Consider the following 19,879-nt stretch of genomic DNA (forward strand, 5'->3'; position numbering starts at 1 on the left):
GGGTAAATTACACTCTGATATCATCCATTCTCTGTGCTCATGATAGTGAGAGCCTGGAATTAACTGAGAAAACTTTACTTGCATAAGTATCAGGGAAGAATCATGAATTTCCTTGAAGGACCACTTTTTGAGAATAATTCCTTCATATCTAGCCCCAATTTACCACCTTTAATCCCAACAGCTCTAGCATGGCTCCCAAATGCTACAGGGCAACCAAATTATACTAAAAACAGCACAAGAGGAAATGGTTTCTATTACTAAAGAAAGTTACTGTAAGCAGTCTGAGGAGTTATTTGGGGGGAAAAAAACTTTACAGAGAAAGCTGTATGGAGCAGAATTGGAAACAAGCATCATTGTAGCTTTCAGAGTTCACTTTTCAGTACATAGCACTGAAAAAGAATAACAGCATTTTAGAGGTAGCAAAATGGTCGGCACATAGTATTTTATGAGCATAGGTGTCTGTTTAGATTCACTAGCTGCTAAGTAAATAGTTCTTTATGAAACAAAGTTTTTAGTAAGTTTTGTGTTTTTACATACTACAAATGCTCCAGAAATTCTGTAAACACACATCTAGATTTAGAAGCAAAAGTCTCTGAATTTGTAGTCTATCTTGTAGCCTGAAACAAGGGAGATTTGTGACACCCAAATATGAACAAACCTGATTTGCATGCACGTATTTTTGGATTTGCATTCTTTATTTAGAAAAACGCCAGAATGGAATTTTGTATCTTTTGTACCTTACGTACCTTGTCTTCCACTGAAATCTTCTTGAGATCCAGTTCTGTTAATTGTGGCAACATGAATATCACCAAGAGCCAGTAATCTGGTTGCTCCTGAAGGAAAAAGTTTCCACTTTGACATAAAGTGCATAACTTCGTCAGTCTAATATTTAATTTCTATTGGCTAAAGTTAAATTGGCCTTAATATATTGCAGTATAAAAAGCTTTTTACCCTGAAGGATGTCAATACACTGCACAAACTGACCCCCCCGCATAACCATAGCTTCTGCAACGAAAGCTAATAGCTGTTCAAAAGTCTGCAATAACACTGTTCAAAAGGTCAAAATTGGAATTAAAAACCAAAACAAAGAAAAAAAACACACACCACCATACACACTAGAACACCAAGATTTTTGGAGAACAGAAAACATTATCTATACTGGACTATGTAATAAACTATATCTAATACTTCTGACCTTAGAAGAACTATAGAAATTTAAAAGGGAATTTGCATTATAAATTCATTGTTATATATGCTTTTAAGTCTCAGGCAATAAAAAAAATCAAATAAAAAGCTGATACTGATAACTGAAATTCAAATGGCAGTATTAAGATGATTGTTGTTTGTGTACATCATTAAAATAGTAATTTAAAGGAATAGGATCAGATCCTGCTTAGAAGAAGGTCATCTAAACAGCAAAAAGGGTTTCAGACTGTGGAGGAGGCCCAGGACAGCCTGTTTCAGGCATTTTTTTCCTGCTAATTTCATTGTGCACCACAACAGATCATTCTCAGGAGTCAATATAAAACTGCCAGTTACAGGAAGGAGAAGTTAAACCCTTAACATTTTTTTTTCTGACACAAGAAATATCTTCGAGTGAGGTTTGTGAAGATTGTATGATGAATATATATTATAATTAAAATTCCTAAATATGCATTTCACAGAGGCAAAGAGTCAAATATATTGGGTTTATGGTGAGGTTTTGGTAGCAAGGGGGCTGCAGGGGTGGCCTCTGTGAGAAGAGACCAGGGGCTGTCCCCATGTCAGACAGCGTTCCAGCTGGCTCCAAAATGGAGCTTGCCAACACTGGTGAGTGATCTCCCTGTCGTTATACTGACCCATGAGCTTTTTCATCTCATTTTCTTTCCATCTTGCTGAGGAGAGGGAGTGAAAGAGCAGCTTGGTGGGCACCTGGCGGCCAGCCGAGGTCAACCCACCACAAGTTCAGACAATTTAGAAATCACCAAAGTCAGGACAGAATCATTTTTGATTATTCAGGACAAATGACAAATACAGTTGGTATCTCTGATATTGTGTAAATGTCACTGTCATTGATAAAAAGGATGTTTAATTCATTGGTTGAAGAGTAACATGGGAGCCATAAAAGAAAACGGAGTAAATCCTAAAGAAGAAAAGCAGATACAGATTCCAGAGACACATTATTTTGAAAGGGTTACTATTAAGTTCCTTTGAGCTTTTCCCACAAACAAGTCTGTACCTTCAAAGCAAATGGAACTGGGTTCTTTTACCAAACAAAAATCATCGCATGCTATGAATACAAAAGTATAAATAGATTCACAAGCAGAATTAATCAAATTCGTGGATTTACCATATGGATATTGAACATGATACATACACAGCATTTGTTCAGGAAGTTCCCAGGGAAAGGTGGGTAACCATGCCAGGGGAACCATCATTCATTATTGCCTTGTTTCATGTACTCATTCTCTGAGATGACCTGGTCACTCTCAGAGACAGAAAAGGAAGCTAAATGGATTATGGTAAGATCCAAAAGACCAGCTCCAGATTCATATTTTTTGTTTTGTCTTTACTCCTTTCTTACCTGTACAGGATTTTTTAAAAGATTTAAAACTCTGAGGAGTGGCAGATCTTGAATACATTCAAGTTCACCCAGCTCAGCAATCTAATTAGTGACAGAAACAGAGCATAAATTAGCAGCAACAGAATCCACAATAACTATGGGAAAAAAAAAAAAAAGAAAAGTTTTTTGATTCTTGTTCTTGAAATCTGGAAATAAAAAAATCATTATACTCACAAAACGTGTATACATGTTAACTGCCTTCAATAAGGCACTTTGAGTCACAAAAGGCAGACAACTTGGATGTTAGCTGCAGAAGCAATATAACAGACAGTAATTTCGAACCACCTGTGTTTTTCCAGTTCTTTCAAATGTCAAGCCATAACACATTTAGCTTTTATGTGGCTGATGTGCTTAAGTGAGGCAATTCTGCGGTTATATTTGCGCTTCATGACTAGCACAAAAATTTCCTTCTAAGAAGAGTTTCTTTTCACTGGAACTCCAGTTCATCCGACCTAACTTTCAGCACTTAACTGAAAAGCATCAGCAGAAGTCCTTGCCTCTATTTACATCCAGAGAGTAATGCATTCCACTTAAGGACTCGTCCACAAAGATCTGCACTCAGCCACTTCAGTGAATTATTAGAAGTTACGTGTGATTAATCAAAGTTTGAGTGCCCGAAGCCAAGTCAGACTAGGGGCATTCATACCGACCCTGAGAGAATAGTTGTAAGGCTAACAATTGAAACAAAATGGATCAAAATGGGTCATGTTGCCTCGTTTTAGCCACCTGTAAGGTAGCCCGGATCAGTCACTTAACATGACTTTATAATCAGTGGAGAGAGCCAGTTCCAGAGACCATCTGATCCACGCTAGGCTGGGATGAATTGCCTCGTAAAGGTGCCTGTTTTCCTTCCCTTGCTGAAAGACTGAACCATCCCTAACCTGTAGTTGGCTTATGTAAGGTGTCTAAAAACATAAACCTTGATGATAGCCTAGATAATATTAATTTTGAGATTACAAGCCCGCTGCTGAACAATTTTGACTCAGTTAAGTGTCATTTGGGTGGATTTCCTAGTAAAGTCATTGAACACCAACAGCCCATATTTGAAAATCACCAAATAGATACGAGAGATACATTCTGCAGATAAACCCGTTGTGCCCATTTTTGATAAAATCAAGCACTTGAGATCATTCTGGATGGTGGTGTGCTGAAACAATTCAGATTATTGTAACTCTGAAAATTACTTCCCTACACAGAAAAGCTCCACCCGAGTTCAATAAACCTTTTACATCAGGACCTGAAATAGCATTTAGCTTCTCTCTTTATGCAGGGGTCAAAAAACATCCACTTTTTGAATTCAGACATTTTAATTCATCACTGAGACTGTGTTTGCTTTAGCATCGTAGTTTTAGTCCTAGAACTCTTATGTTTTGGATATTTTTGGTGGGTCACAACATACGTGCCCATGTCTAGATAATAGGCATCTTGCCCCTTACTAGCAGCTAAAAAGGAAAAGATAAACAGCACATTGGCCCAGCAGAGACAGCACATGGGATAGCTCCAGGCTGGGGGACAATTCTACCTTGTGCATGCAGGAGAGAAGAAAAATTTGAGTGTTCTGTCCTGTGTTTGCTCGCAGGCCCTTCTGACCCGCAGAATACCACATCCACCCAGCTCTCCAGAGACACCAAGTAGCTGGCATCTTACTCCCACCGCTGATGTGGGCAGAGCAACCTAACTTTACACGGGAACAATGAGTTCCAGTGACAGGCTTAATGCAGCTATTTCAGACAGATGAAAAATGAGGCTTAAGCAATTGTGCCAATATTCTCTTTAAATTATTCTGCAGAAAGAAATGTTCAAAAATTGTGACTCATTAAACAGTTTCAATAACATCGTTAACAGAGGTAAATTTTGATGAGGCAAAATTAATAGCTTTTGCGTGCCGTAAAGAACAGTGGAAACTATAAGAGGTGATGGAAGTGGTGTTATTAATGCTAATAACAGCCACACCATTAGTTAGTTTCCTGTCTTGTGCAATTTTAAACATCGATGTACCTTTAAATGTCAACCTGAACGCACTGCGAGAAAAAGAATTCAGAACGTATTGTATTAACTCCTGTAAACATATCTTGTAAATGGGGAAAAATGACAGAAAATGTTCAATTCCTGGTTTATATTGTTATTTCTTATTTTCTTCGATTCTTTTTTTCCTCATGCAGATCTTTCTTTGATGTCAAAATGATTCATGAATTGACAGTCTTTTCAGTGAGAGACTCTGGAAGCTCAATATCAAAAGGATTAGGTATATATAGCTTGGGCTTCAAAACTCAAACACAAATGAGTTGTATTGTGTCATTGTAATTCCAGTGAAAATTCTGCTGCATAACAAAAGCCACTTTATAATAGAGTACACACCGTTCTGCCTTACAGAAACTTTCCAGCTGAGAGCTCCGAAGAATCTGTGGTCATAAAATTGGGCTGAGAGATATTAGCATACCCTCCTGAGGCCTGGCGGTAGAAAAGCTGTGATGTAAGTAAAGATCCTCAAGAATAATCAAGCTGCAAAAGCCACATACTCATCCCTATCATATCCACTCAAGGGAGTACTGTTAGTTCTTTACATACTTGAGCACTAAATATTACCGAAGTGCTACTTCCATAAAGATAATCCCATCTAGAGATATTAAATAAGGCCTGAGGAATACACTATTAATCAACACGTGAAACAGTACTGGAGTGAAGCACCAAAGGAAAAAATGTCATCTTTCCTAATATTTATGGCTTGCAGCGTTAAGATTCTTTAAGTCTTTAAGGGATAAGATTTTAGGGAAAAAAAAAGGGAAAAGGGATGCATTCTCAGAAAAAGTTGAGATCAGTAGTAAGATTGTTACCTGGTTATTCTCTAGATTGATCACCTCTAGCAGGTCATGTTCCTCCAAGCCTTCTAGGCTAGTTATTTTATTGTTAGAAAGGTCCAGATTCTGTAGAGTTTTCAAGCTGTCCAACCCGGTTATCTTCTTGAGCAGGTTAGAGCTCTAAGAATAAAGGAAAGCAGATGAATTCTGATAAAGTTCTACAGATCGGAAACAACGTTTCTGAGGAAGGAATGAGTTTATTATTGAGAATCCCATTAAAAACAGGTCTTTTATGCATTAGCCCCAGCTTCATCTTGAGATGACATACTACAGCTTTCCATTCTCTCAAGGAAAAAGGAATCAACTAACTTACCTTCAACTTACCTTGAATAACAAACAGCAAGAGACAACAGCAGTAAAAAGAGCTTGAGCATTCTTTTAAAGACGACACTGGCTAAAGGATACTCTTGCCAATATCAAGCTCAAATTTTAGGAAATAGATATGCACATAAAAATATAGAATACATATACATACATGCATACAATTTCCCTCTGTAATGATGGTTATATTTACACTTATGATTACAGAATAAATAATGAAAATATTAAGGTAGAACAATACAGTACTGTCTTCTTTGGACTGCAGGCACTCTAAAATACCTCTAGGATACACAAGTTCATTAATACATAATAAATGACGGCAGACTATTTACTTTTGGTGGTGGCATGCTCAGAAATGTTCAAAAAACCCATCACTTCTTACTGTAAGTTAATCTAGACTCTAACAAGAGAAATGACCAAGCCTTTGAGAATTCATAACTGACTATTATTGTTTTACATTCCTTCCAAACAAGGTACAAGATAGAAGGCCTACATTAATCACTTGGACACCAGATGGCTTCATTTCTCAGGGCCTCACAAATCATTTACTCATTCCTGCTACAAACTCCAAATAGTTATAGCACGCTAGGTTCTGTACTCATCTTTGTCCCATTGGCCACACGTACCCAGATGGCCTCTCAACATGATTCTCTCCAAATAACCTTGCAAGTTATATATTTTTCCATCAGCATCACCTTGTGCTGAAAGCTTAGAAGCCTCATATTCTATTAATAAATATTTAGGAACTATTGAAATAAATAAGCCAGCTGACTGTAATGTTAATCCAGTTGTCTGTCCTTGACATTTTTCCTGACTTTTAAATGTTTAATTAGGTTATTAATAGCATGGAGGCTCTCTCTTCTCTTCCTGTACTTCGTTAGACCTCTTTAATAAGATACAGCTCAGAGCTCTAGTTGCAAAATGCTATGCAAGAGGTACACATAAAATTTTGTGAACAAAAGGGATTTGTGCGGAGATCCTGTTTTGCTAAGCATAAAATTCCTAAGAGTCCAGTTCATTAAAGCTGCACTTGTTATTTTTTGCAAACACAAGCAGATTGAGGCTTTTTGGTATAGCTAGGCAGGATTTACAGTTTCTGAAGTCTTTCTTCCAAACTTCAGACCTTTACTACTCTTTCAACCTAAAAAGCTCAAGGGAAAATAGAAAGGAAAGCCAAATCAATGGGAGGAGAGGGGGATGGCTGCTCCCATGAAAAAGAGGAACTGCATCTTATTCTAATTAGTAAAGGAAAACGCTACGCTAAAATCTGTCTATTTACATAATTTCCACATGACTATCTACTTTGCTAATTAAAAAAGACAAGCAGTTGGATAAATAATCATATCAGCATGTAAGAACCAAAACTGAAGAACATGTTCATATTAATAAGCCTTAGCTGTTAACACGATCTCCAAAGCGTTTTACAAAGCAGATAACCATTACTAACAGAATTATTATTAGGCCTTTTAACAGATGAGGAAATCAAGGAGCACAATGGTTAAGTGGGTTCCTTTAGTTCTACTGAAGAAAGTATTTACAGAAAAAGATCTTCCTGGCAGCTTAGATTTTCATACTCTTAGAGTTCATTTCAGAAGTTTCAGACAAGATTTTGCCAATCTGAGTTAATCTTATACACCAGAAGTAAGTAAAAAATAAATCAGTTTTATTCCCACCGAAGTCATTAGGTAGCTGAAATATAAAAGTTTTAAAAACATGCTGCTGAACACTTTTGGAATATATTATTTAAAACATACTACCGCCCACTTTTAAATGTGAATACCTTTACAGAATATCGAAGCGGTAAGAACTACAAGGGACAATCAGGCATTGATGGGCACAGACCGTGCTTATGCCCTTCTACATCAATTACTACAGCAAAGAAAAAAAATCTTTAAAATTTTAAAAGGACTGAAAAAGAACATTTCTATTCGCGAATAAGGGATTCATTCACTTTACCTAAAATATTTATGTAGGTGCTTAACACTAATGTAGCAAATATGAACATATTTCTATGTATAGCTTTTTCATATTCGCTTCAAACTCCGCTTAAATATTTTTAAATTACTGTTATAAAGTAAAACCTATTGAGATGTAGACTTGTATTTTTATGGCAACTCAATTGCATTAAAAATAGTTCTTCCTTGTGGTACTCTGCAACCTCTATACTGATAGCCCTTCCTATTAAGTAACTGGAAATGATTTAGAAGAAAGGGCTGGTATTCTTAAGGATGTTTTACTAACATGGAACTGAGGAACACTGATAAATGCGTTCCCAAGGCCTGTAAAAGAGCAAGATGAACACAAACAGCACATAGGCATTGACAAATAGGGGTCTATAGTGGGCTAGTTATCCTCAGCAATCTTCATAACCAAGAGAGAAACAGCCACTTCCAAGGCCTGATGCATCTTGTGTTACTGTTGATGTCAGCAGTTGGATCAGAATAGCGGAGTACTTTAAGTGTCCATTTCTCTCCACTGACTTTAGAGGTGGCAGAGAATGAGCTCAAATGCCATGGTCTACACTAAAAAAAATCTGAAGCCAGATGAAATAACTGCCACTTAAAATCTAGAAATACACCCTAGAAATGTTGTATGTCAACAGATGCATCCTAGATATCAGATGACCCTCAGTGCTCCATCTTAGCCCATATCATCCTATAATTCTGTACTAACCCAAAAGTGCGTCCCATATTACACATCTTTGAAAATTTGGCAGGTAATTCCTTTCGCATTTATTAAGCATTAATATATTGATAAAAGACTGACAGGAAAACAATAAGAAATAGTTTCTTACCAGATTGAGTATTTTGAGAGGTAAATTCTCCAGGCCACCGATTGCAGTGAGTCTGTTGTGTGACAAACTAAGATGAGTCAGACTATGACACTTCTCCAGCCCTCTTATCTCCGCTATGTTGTTAACTATACAGAGGGTTTGGAATTCAAGGAAAATAACTGGATGCAAAAATCTTTGCACTAGTTAGCAGCTAGTTAGACAGGGGGGCTGAAGTTCATGGTATGGGGAGCTGGATATCGAATGCTTCGTGCTAAAGCGTTTCAGATCCCAGCTGCTCACACCCAGCCCTACCCTGAAGCACGCTGCCTCCTTGTCCGCATGACACAGCTTCCCGTGGGGCTGCAGGGTAAGTGATTTAACTGATCCAGCCAGAAACATCCTCCCCTGCTTTTTGGTGGGTCTTCCAGCTCAGTTTCTGTGACCTGTAGCACAGCCCCTCAAGCTGGCATAACAGGGGAAGGAACTTCTGTCAGCATCTTGTGAAGTCACACTGCAAATCACTGGTCTTTATGTCTTCTGGCCTTTATGCCTTTGACTTCAGCTGGGCACCAGTCCTTGTAAGCCAGCTGTAGAACCCAGGCAGATGCATAAGCCGTCAGAGGAGGGCTTGTCCTTTTTAAGTTTGCAGAGTACTTAACTCAGTATTGCTCCAAACTGACCTTGACATCCAACTGTCATACACAAATTATCCAAGTAATAACGGATGTTTGTACTTGGTGGGGCTATTTCAAGCTAAGTTATACTGGTTCTATACTGGCTGCCTGTACTGGAAGGGGAAAATGTGTTTTAAATTAGCAATAAAATCACAAGCAGTAGTAAAAGTCAGTAGGGTTCCTCTCAAAGTCAGCTTTAATTTCGCAGATTCCTTAAAAAGCAAACTAAAAAAACATATTTCCTTTGACAACAATCTCAGATTGCTCTGAGAACAGGATGAACTGCAGAGGCAGCTGTACATCTCCCTCCACTGAACTCAGACAACTCACATCAGGCACTTAATTGTTTGGTGACTGAAGTTAGGCAATAAGAATCGTACTCCTATTGTAAGAGTCCAAAACTGAACTAGTTATATATATATATATATATAAAAGAAATATAACTGAGAAAAATAGCCAGAACATGCAGGGGACAGAGAAATGCCTTTAGGCAATCACAGAAGAAAACATTTTTAATTGACTTGAGATAATGAACTCTGCCTGCAAAAAGGGACCGGTTCTCATATTTCTTATCAGGCAGTGGACAAGTTATCACGATTTTCTTCCTTCAGTCTGAATGATATCGGAAATCTAAATGAAATGTAAGCTTAGACAGGGCCAATATAATCCTCTTTAATAACTGTGACCTAACTCTTTTTTTAACCTCCTAACTGCCTTCTTACATGGGAACTTAATTATACTCTTCCTCTATGTTCTACACTCACAAGCTGAGATGGGGAAGGAGGGGAGTAGAAATGAGCTGGTAAGCATTGATTTATCTTTTCAAAGGACCTCACTCCAGGCTGTCTCCGACATTTAGGAAAGAAACCAAAGCCATCCACAGGCATTGATAGTTGACAGATATTCATTTATCTGCATGCAGAATGGGACTGCTCCTCTTTCAACTGAGGAGGAAAAATTTGGGTGAGCAATGAATTTGGGTCAGTGTGAATGAGATCAACAAATCATTTACTGCCAGTAAACACCAGCCTGTTGTGAGACGAAGAGCTTTAAGCCACAAGCATCAATATGTGGCAGCAAATTGCCCGGCACTAAGAACGAATATAATCAGTTTTATTCTTCTAACAGCCCACTGTAATGCCTTGTAAGCTATTATTGCTCAAGCTGTCTCCCTTTCTGGTTTGGGCAGCCACCTCCTTGAAAACTCATTTATAATCTTGTCAGGTGTGCTTGTATGAGCACCTGTCAGAAAGAAAGTTGCAATGACCTTACCATCTGCATTATAATTAATTTAAATATGGTAAGAAATGCTTACTCTAAATGAGGAAATACATGCCAAACATTTCCACTAGTGCATGATATTTATTATTATTTTTTTTATTTATGATTACAAAGAACAGCTTGTTTTGTCTGCCATGTCTTCCGTGAGGAGTGCTTGACATGGGTTAGGAACAGTGCCACTTTACTGTCCTAAATCTGCACTCTTTTTTTTTTTTTTTTAAATCTGTTTCAGAGGGTCCTGCTGCAGTTGTATGCGTGAAACAGTTTTTATCCCCATTACACTGGCATCAGTGCGAATGAAGAAATTGAAGGCAGCACACTGCTGCATTCAAACCAAGGGAAGAAATACAGATTCCGATCCACAATACAGATCTCTGATCCTTTTTTCTTTTTCATTTTGTCATATGGTTTTTCCTCCGAGACAGAAAATTAGAATTGCAAAGGAATAGTGTCTCAATGCCATCTCCTGACAAGAATCACGTCACCTGCGCACCTTTTAAAGCGTGTGAACAATGTAACCTGGACACCCTGCAAATGCTTTATCTGTTCCTACATGAAAAAGACATTGTATTAATATCGTTTGGTAATGGGCTACTTCAAGAACAAGAGACAGGAAAAAAAAAACGCAACAGCCTGCTGTCTTCTCCTTTTCAGAGAGCAGAAAATCAAGATGCAATTTATGAAGCAGAGAGAGAAGGGTCACAAGCCTTCAGGAAGCAATTGTAAGTAAGGCAGCACGTCAATGTGAAGCTCCAGAAGACCTCTCAGAAAAGCCTTGGAAAATCTACAGGCAGGCAGACTAAGAGCACTGCGGACAGCCTTAGAAAAAGAGGCGATGAGGAAACTTCATCTGCACGTTCGTGCTTACCTGATTTCTGTCAGAACAGCGTTTCTAACCCCACAAAATAGGTCCTGTGGTGACTGTGTGGAAGGTGTGCAGCAGAACACCATCCCTCTGTGAGCGTGCAAGAAACTCAAGTTTCCTCTCACCTAGATTCTCTTCACTGTCGTTAAACAGCTTTGTCCTCCACCAAGCCTCTTTACCGAGGGCCTAAGATTAAACAGCATGCACCTTTTTCATTTAAGGGAGTTTGGTGTTCCAAGCTGATTTACTATTAACCTTTCTTATATATAAAAAAATACTGGGATTAGTTATTATCTCTGCTCTGCAAAGACGGTGTGACGTGTCACATGCTCAGTTTAACACGACCCAAAGCAGAGGGTTTTATTATTCTGGCAAGCTAAGACCTTACATATATACGCGAGCACCTTTAACACCATGCACGCTCAACAGAGATCAGTTTCATCACCATGTTTAAACTCACTTCTCAAGACAAACCTGACTTTAAGAAAAAAAAAAATACAAAGATCACAGGTAAGTGATCTTAAGCAAAAAGTTGTACAAAAAACAAACAAGCAACTTTTCTTACACAAAGGATACAGTCCAGCAAGAGTTTAGTAAGTGCCTGGTATGCTGACAAATCCTGCATTTTAGGTATTTGATTGTATGAAAGATCTACCTCCTGAGGAGAAAAGGAGACAGAAAGTTACTTTTTTTTCTTCAGCACTTACAGCTGTCTTGTGAAACTAAATGGCTGTCACATTAGACTTGTGATCAAGGGTGTGGAAGTAAGAGGAACATTAATATTAATGTTGGAAAGTAAACAGAAAGGCTCTTTTTTCTGACACACAGAATTCAAATTTTGGGAACTTCCAGAACTGTGCTATCTTCCAAGAACATTATCATTAATGGTCTTGCAGTTATGTGTACATATTAAAAAAAAAATGGAGAAGACAGAAATATACAAAGGCTGTATTTCAAAATAACATCCTGCTCTTTGTAACCCAAAGTGGGCTACAAAAGAACAGCAAAGGGGAGAATAGCATAAAGCTACACTTTAAGTACATGTTTCACGTTAGCAATCGGCACCTGTCAGTTTGAAAGGCAGGAACTGATCTCACTAAAAGTCTGACGAATTTGGCAAGCAAGGAAAAAACTCCGGCTAAGATTAGCCCTGCCTAGAACAGTCAGCTGCAAAATGCACCTTCCCAGGGCACGCTGGGATTCAGAATGTGAAAGAAAATAAAATACTGAAATAAAAATAATAATAAATAACAAGAAAAAATAATAAAAATACTTAAACATTTGGAAAAGCTACTAAAATGTCAGCGAAAGAAAGAAAAACAAAAAAAGAAAGGTTAAAACTTGGCTTTTGCAAACATCCAAACAAAACATCTAAGTTTGATTTTGAAAACTATTTTGAATTTAAATCTAAAACATTTTTTATTCTTTTATTTTTCTTACCTTGAGATTTTTTGGTGGCTTAAAACCAAAATATGTAGTCAATTCATTGTTGGAAGCATTCAGTTGTAGTAAGTAAGGCATCTGACTGATACAAGAAAGATCTAAGAACAAAACAAATGCCAAATCCTTTACATGAATGCATGGGCAAATGCAGAGATCAAGATGCGATAATTATGGCAAAAAGCAATCAGAAATCAACTTGTGATTACACATTTAGAAAGCAGTGTTTGAAACGCAGAAGTGAGGTATATTATTACCCTGTGCTAGAAGAAAGATGGTTACTAAAACATGAAGAACAAACACTGAAATCCTACATTAAATGTCCATTATGCAAACTCATTTGTCTATTTAGTTTTATGCTCTGGTTCCCTTTAAAGTGACACAGATACATTCTAACTTGTTAGTTGTTGGAGAAAAGTCTTTGAGTCACTCCTGAAGACTAAACAAGTAGTTGTAAGGAAAAATCCCTGCTCTATTCAGACCTACCCCTCACAGACAAACTGTTAATAAAATGAACGCGGAGATGTGCTGCCTAACAAAAGTGCTGCTCTGAGCAGACTCTCACACCTCAAGTAAAATGAATTTGAAAGGAATAATGTAACAGGCTGCCACCACAGCTCATTCCTTATCAAGTTAAATTAAAAAAAAATATAAAAATAAAAAGAGTTGGGGGTACAAGGGAGAGGAAAGGAGTAGAAAAGGATGGATTTAACTACAGTCTCCACTAGTTACCTTTCTAAATCAGGGTACAATTTGTTACATTTTGCCGTCAATGGAAAACTTTGAGGAAGGAAAGCTCAAGGCTTGTAGAACTGTACCAGCCATAATTTTACATATTATGCCACTTCCATGTTCTCAACCTTAATCTTGTATTGACATGCTTGCTTGCCTTTTAGTTTTGGATAATAAACTGGAGAACAATCTCCACGTTCCCAGTGATAAGCATATGCTGGTGCAGCTGTCTGAATAGCCCATGCATCATTCTCAAGAAGATCTAGCCACTGCCTCAGTCTGTAGAGCCAGAGTAGTTATGCCATTAAATTGCAGACCAGGCTTTGTGATATTAAGGCTACATGGTACGCTGCATTTCTCATCTTAAATGATTTCACAACCCAAGAGTTTACTAGTGTATCTACTACATACCATTAATTTTATTATACGAAAGTTCCAACTTCTGTAGGTGAACGTAGCTGGAGAGAATGTTAATGTCACTTAACTCACGACCCTGGAAAAATAATGCAAAGAGACTTTAATAACGAGCTGCAATACCTCACCCTGCTCTCTCACATCTCCTGGGAGATGCACGATCAGGAGACGTTGAAGAGGTGCCACGAGGTCCCTCCAGCTGGATCTGTCAGAGCTGGATGACATATACTGAAAGTTATGTTAGACCCTTTAGACCAGCCATGAATGCAAATGATGTCAGAAGACTTTAATACACAACCACGAGAGATAACTGTAGCCAGGAAAAATGCCAGAAAATCAGGGCTCCATGAAAAGAGGCCTGCAGCAAGAAATATTTAAGAAGACACAATCGTTTTAACTTCCTGACCAGAAGATGCTTGAATGCAGCATTCTTAGATGTTTAGCATGTGCCTCTATTTTTTTCCCTAGCTGACTAAAGAAGGAAGACACATTTCCAAACCTAAAGATTAGGTATGGAAAAATCTTGCCACTGCTACAAAGTGAAAAGAACAGCAGTGACCCAGGAGCTGTCAGCAGGAGCTATGCTGTGTCTTATCAAATGTCCCATGTACATGAGACACCATTAACAGGTAGAGATCAAGAATCTGATTTATTTTATTAATATAATTTTACCAGGACAACTATTTGTAGTTACAAGGAATAAATCTTTGAGCGGAAAAGCACTTCACAATGATGTTCTTTGCTTATACTTACTGAAAGTGACAAATTAAGATAAACGTATTCAGTACCAGAGGCTGAGCGCCCCAGCTCATGGAGACCCTCAGCCACAGTGTCTTCATCCAACACTCCTTTCAACTGCTCCTATAACATACCAGAAAGGAGAGTAAGGGAGAGAAATGAATTTAGAGGAAATTTATGAAATAAAATTCCACTCTGTAGAATCTAGGAGCTGTTTGGGATGCAACTGGGAGGAGAGTTTAATAGAAGACCTCAATCAAGTGCTGCTTTCAGTGCTCCATCACCTCCTTAAGGCACTACACATTAGGAAGAATGATGAACAGAGCCCTCAAAGCTGATAAATAGAAACACGTTATGTACTACCTCTAGACACTGAAAAATGCTCACAGTCAATCTTTTCAACACATTTTGTTGGTATTTTTTTTAACCTCCTGGTTTACATGCACCGCATTAAGCAGGACCTGCTTTCAGAGATGTTGAGCCATGAAACTCACGCCGATTATGGATGTTAACATCTCAGCAAATCAGCACTAACACAACCCCAGCGTTGTACCCCAATACATACATTATTGGAGGCCCTTTAAATTTGTTCAGCATGAGCAGCTAGCGCTTCAGTCTTTGCCAAAGAGGCTACTTGACAGATGGCACTAATGAACCACTGCGTAGATTTAATGAGAAAATAAGCCAATGGCTTGTGAAATTTCTAGGAGCCGGGAGAAGTCACAAAACAATTGCTAATCTAGGGACCAGGATAAATAATGCTACAAATGGTAATCATCTAAATTATAACACCTCCATGCTATAGCAATGGAGACTACAGAGATATTTGCACTAGGTAAAAATATGAGGTGATAATGCCATGGCAGTCAACTCTTTAGAGCCCAGTAGGGCTTACTGGGAGTCCACTTGGGGCTTACTGAATCTCGGGGCTGAGCATTTACAAAGGAAAGGGGGTTAATTTGGTGATGTATATGTCAGTTTAGCCTTAGTCTTTACAGAAGAAGGAGAAGAGTATGGCAATCCAGAGCTATCGTGAACACAGCTGGGATTGAAGGGACTCTTAAAAAAAAGGCAGAAGCAATGAAAACACCAAACTCACTTTTGGGGGAGGTGTTACCTTGTGCCCCCACCACCTCCCCTCTCTTTTCCCCAGCTACACTGAGTGACGAGGGGGTGAAAAGAACATCCCCCCGTGTGCACACCCCTCCCCAAATAGCTGCAGAGCGCCGAGCAGAACCTCTGCGGGCCGTGACTCCTCTTCCTCATCGTCGTCAGCCTCCTCCCGGTGAGGGGAACTGCGCTGCAGCAGGCCGGGCCCTTCGGGGACCCCCTCTGAAGGGCAAGGGGGCTCCTGAGAGGAACGGGACAGCTCCCCGAGGCCGTCCTCTCCCACCTTCTCTTCGTCTCCCACCATGAGCTGAGAGAAGGACGGGGGACGCGGAGGAAGCTCCGTTAGCAGCGCTTCGCCCCCCGGCCCACCCCGTCACCCCCAGGCCCCGGCCGCCGCCATCTTGTTTGCTCCCCCGTCGTCAAGGAGACGGGAGAAAGGCCGCTCCCGCTTGAGAGAGCCAGCCAATAAGAAAGCGGCTGGCGCCGCGATGCACGCTGGGAGTTGTAGTTCTCTGCGCCAGCATAGCCCTGTTGGCGAGGCTGCGGGGCATGTTGGGAGTTGTAGTCCGCCTCAGAGGCACTCTCCCCAGCTCTCCTCACACAGCCTCTGCCCTTCCCTCTCCTCCCTTGCTCTTCCACACCAGGGCAGTGCTTCTGTTTGTGTGTTTCAGATCAAGACACAACTGCACTACTGTCAAATAATCTTCAGGGCACAGTTACCCGCCCATAAAAGCCCCAGGCCAAAATGGGCTTCATTAAAATGGCAGCTTTGCTCAATGCGCTATAACAAGAATAAATAATAGTGTCCAGCATGGTTGGATGTGGCCGCAGTGGTCCTGACTCCCAGTTCAAAGAAAAAAGTTACTTGTTTTCCCATTTCAGTCCTCCTCAGTTCCTAGTCTGTCATCTACTGGGTGTTTTTATGCTGCAAAACTGGGTAAAATGAGGAAGTAAACCCATAAAGAAAAGGAGGGAAGGAAGAGAAATCCGTCAGGATGTCTGCAAATGTAGGTCTCAGTGAGATAAACACCAGGAAAGCACAGCTCCTCATGGTAAAACAATTTAATGTTGGAGACTGCAGATTCCTGCTGATTGCAGTGGGTCGCCAATGTGGGTCGTGATAGCCAGCTGAGCCTTGAGAGGCTTGTAATTTTGTTTTTCAGTGTCACATTATTGCCTTCTCCACCTGTGTTCATAAAAGGACACCCATCTTTGATCGCACCAGTTCTTGCTTTAAAAAGAAAAAAGAAAAAAAAAAAAAGGAAAAAAGGAGAGGACATAAAAACTCCTTATGGACACCATCCACTGACTTTTATCTCTGTGCTTCAGGGAAACATTATGATAACTGCAATAAAGCTACCCCAAATTACCTTCCTTCATTATCTCACTGGCCATAAATGTTAAAACCCTTAATGAGATTTACTCCTTTTCCACAAAGTGCCTTGTGCCTCCTCCCAGAGCCCTCTGGGCACAGCAACTGCCCTGAAATGGCTCCTTTCCAGATAGGGCTTGGCTCAGGGGAGGGCAGCAAAGGCATGGGTTGGAAAGTCCATGAAAAGAGGGAAAATTCTGACAGAGAAGGATGGGTCCTTAACCAGGACTATCCATGGTTTTGGGGGCCTTTTGGGTTTGTTGTGACCTAGGAGAACAATTTTGGACTCACTGGAGCTACAAAGAAGAGCAGGAGCTGCTTGAGGAGAGCAGTTGGGGATGTTTGACCACTTTTCCCTGGCTGCCTGCTGCCATCCCTGTCCAACAAGCACAGGAGCACCATCAGGGCTGGTGCTTAGGGACATGGTTTAGTGGGTGACATTGATGGTAGGGTGATGGTTCCACCAGATGATCTTGGAGATATTTTCCAACCTTAATGATTCTATGATCAGCCAACACAGACAGCAAATGCTGAGCCTGTAGAAACAGCTGCTCAATGCAAACCTGAAAACCACCACTTCGTACATGGAGCCTTATAATGCACAAACCTCTTCTGAACAGCTTCCTGGGTGTAAAACACTGCTGCAATGAAACAGGACAGTCCTGCCATCTCTTTCAACTGGCATGAGGGTTTTCTTACCCTGCCTGCCATGTTTTAAAACAGAGGGCACTTGGGTCACCCCTGAGGGAAGTGGGACACTTTTAACCCTGCTGAGTTTCAGGAACACCTATCTTTCACTGGGGCTTGTTCAAAGGACTGTTAATGGGCTTCGAACTGTCTGCAAGCTGGGCCAGCTTTGTGCTATGGAACAGCTGTGAAGTTTTAGAGAGAAAAAAAAAAAAAAAAAAAAAAAGGCAGACTAACTCTTACTCTAGATGGCAACTTTGGCTGTCTGACATCCAGCAACCACACAAAGAGGAGGACACCACCTGCCGAGCCAGGTCACTGCTGCAGCCTGAAACACCTACAGCAGCAGAAACACCCTGGTTTGTGGGGTGCAGGGGATGTGTGGCACGACCGAGACCACCACTGCGCCCCGTGCAAAGCACGGTAGTAACATTTGGCTGTGGCTCGGCTTAAATCCCTTTGCGTGCATGTGCATGCAATGCCTCCCTCCAAATACCTCTTTGTTCCCCAGACTCTGCACAGGCAGCTTAACATCAGACGAGAGGCGAGCAGACGGGAGGCGTGAAGGCAGCTGAGATGCTCGGATTAGTGTGCAGTAGGTCTGCAGGAAGACACTTGCCTGAGCTCCAAGCTCTCCAAGAGGCAAAGGCCACACGTAATCAAATTAATAGCTAGCTGGGCAGCTTGTCTGTGTAAGATGGGGCTGGAGATTTCATGGGAACAGATGATAAAAAAAGGGCAGGTCCAAATACAGTTTACACGGGCTGCCTTCGAGCTTGGAGCAGAGCCAGCAGGGCTAATGAGTTCTCTGCGTGGAAGTCTCCCAGAGTTTATTTCCTACCATCTGGAAAATGCCTGCCCTTCCACTGGGATTTGTGATGATTCAGGCAGGAGAAGGGATTATTAAAACCCCAGAAACACACTTGTCCTCCCTCCCTGTCCCCTCCCCACCCCATCTGTTTGGCTTGGCAGTGCAGGGACCGGCTGCCTGCTCGCGTGCTCTGAGCTGAAATGGCTCTTCAAGACCCCTCTCCATGGGGGACGGCAACGGGAGCGAGATGAGCCTTATGTATTTGGGGCTGGAGACAGATTGTTCCTGAATGGGGCTAGGAAACAAAGAATCAGATTTGGGGGAAAAATGCCTAGGCGGTAATGGTAGTTTTGTCCTTTGCCCACAGAAATCACACAGAGCAAATGGCACCCTAACAACTTACCATGGCCATCCCAAATGGCCAGTCTGTCCACCTTCTGCCAGGAGCTACAACTATTTTTACACCTTAGATTTGTGCCCAGTGCTGAGGATCTGTGCACTTTCCTCTGCTTCCTCTTCACTCCTCTTTGTCCCCAGGAGCTGCCATCACTTTTTAGCTCCAGATTGTCCACAGTCCTGGTGGGTACCATTTCCCTGGCACTTGTGGGTTTTGTTTTAGGGCTGGTGCCTTTGAGGTCGTTAGGTGAGCCGGGTGGGAGGTTTTGCAATAATTAAGTAAATGTAAGTCATTTTCAAACACCTCCATGATCTGCTTTTTATTAGCATCTCAGCAGGCATTAGATCCAACTGGAGCTCACGCGCTGTGCTGGCAGCCTTCACCACCCCAGGGTGAAGCCTTCACCTCACCATCCATGTGGCATCGATGGGATGGTTGTGGGTGATGGAGCATAAGTTGGCCTCAGCCTCCAGGGATGGAGCCATGCTTGCATTGATCTGTCAGGGTCAGTGTCGCTAGCTGCCTCCATACTTGACCAACCACCTGTAAGGAGTCCTCTGCAGCCTCCCATTGCCCCAACCACTCTTCTTCAACCTGTCTCTCCTCCATGGCCTGCACACAGCAGGGGTGGCCCTTCTGTGAGTGGCAATGGTGTGCCCATGGATATCTCCGTGTCCCCCTCATCTGACCTCTGTGCACTCAGAATAGTGGACTCTCTCAATGCACTAAAGGAAAGGGGGTTGATGGCACAAGGGGCTGCGTCTGTTTGCCCGGTGCTTTTGGGGCAATCTACTCACGTTGGAG

General features: G+C 40.9%; 1 protein-coding gene across 8 annotated transcripts in view; it reads right to left on the minus strand.

Moving 5' to 3' along the window:
* LRGUK (leucine rich repeats and guanylate kinase domain containing) overlaps window positions 1–16,221 on the minus strand; it is a 48,834-nt gene extending 32,613 nt beyond the window's left edge. For all 8 annotated transcript variants that reach the window (XR_004755286.1, XM_035342869.1, XM_035342861.1 and 5 more), the window contains exons 1-9: window positions 15,936–16,221; window positions 14,714–14,821; window positions 13,958–14,039; window positions 12,815–12,915; window positions 11,951–12,032; window positions 8,576–8,700; window positions 5,437–5,580; window positions 2,564–2,644; window positions 747–833 (exon numbers count right to left, since the gene is read on the minus strand). Coding sequence is in view for 7 of the 8 variants with exons in the window: in XM_035342869.1 (XP_035198760.1) it covers window positions 747–833; window positions 2,564–2,644; window positions 5,437–5,580; window positions 8,576–8,700; window positions 11,951–12,032; window positions 12,815–12,915; window positions 13,958–14,039; window positions 14,714–14,821; window positions 15,936–16,112 (987 nt within the window). In the remaining variant the exon portion in view is untranslated. The remainder of the gene's footprint in view (window positions 1–746; window positions 834–2,563; window positions 2,645–5,436; window positions 5,581–8,575; window positions 8,701–11,950; window positions 12,033–12,814; window positions 12,916–13,957; window positions 14,040–14,713; window positions 14,822–15,935) is intronic.
* Window positions 16,222–19,879: the final 3,658 nt, after the last annotated feature.

Source organism: Oxyura jamaicensis, chromosome 1, assembly GCF_011077185.1.
Source record: "Oxyura jamaicensis isolate SHBP4307 breed ruddy duck chromosome 1, BPBGC_Ojam_1.0, whole genome shotgun sequence".
NCBI lineage: Eukaryota > Metazoa > Chordata > Aves > Anseriformes > Anatidae > Oxyura > Oxyura jamaicensis.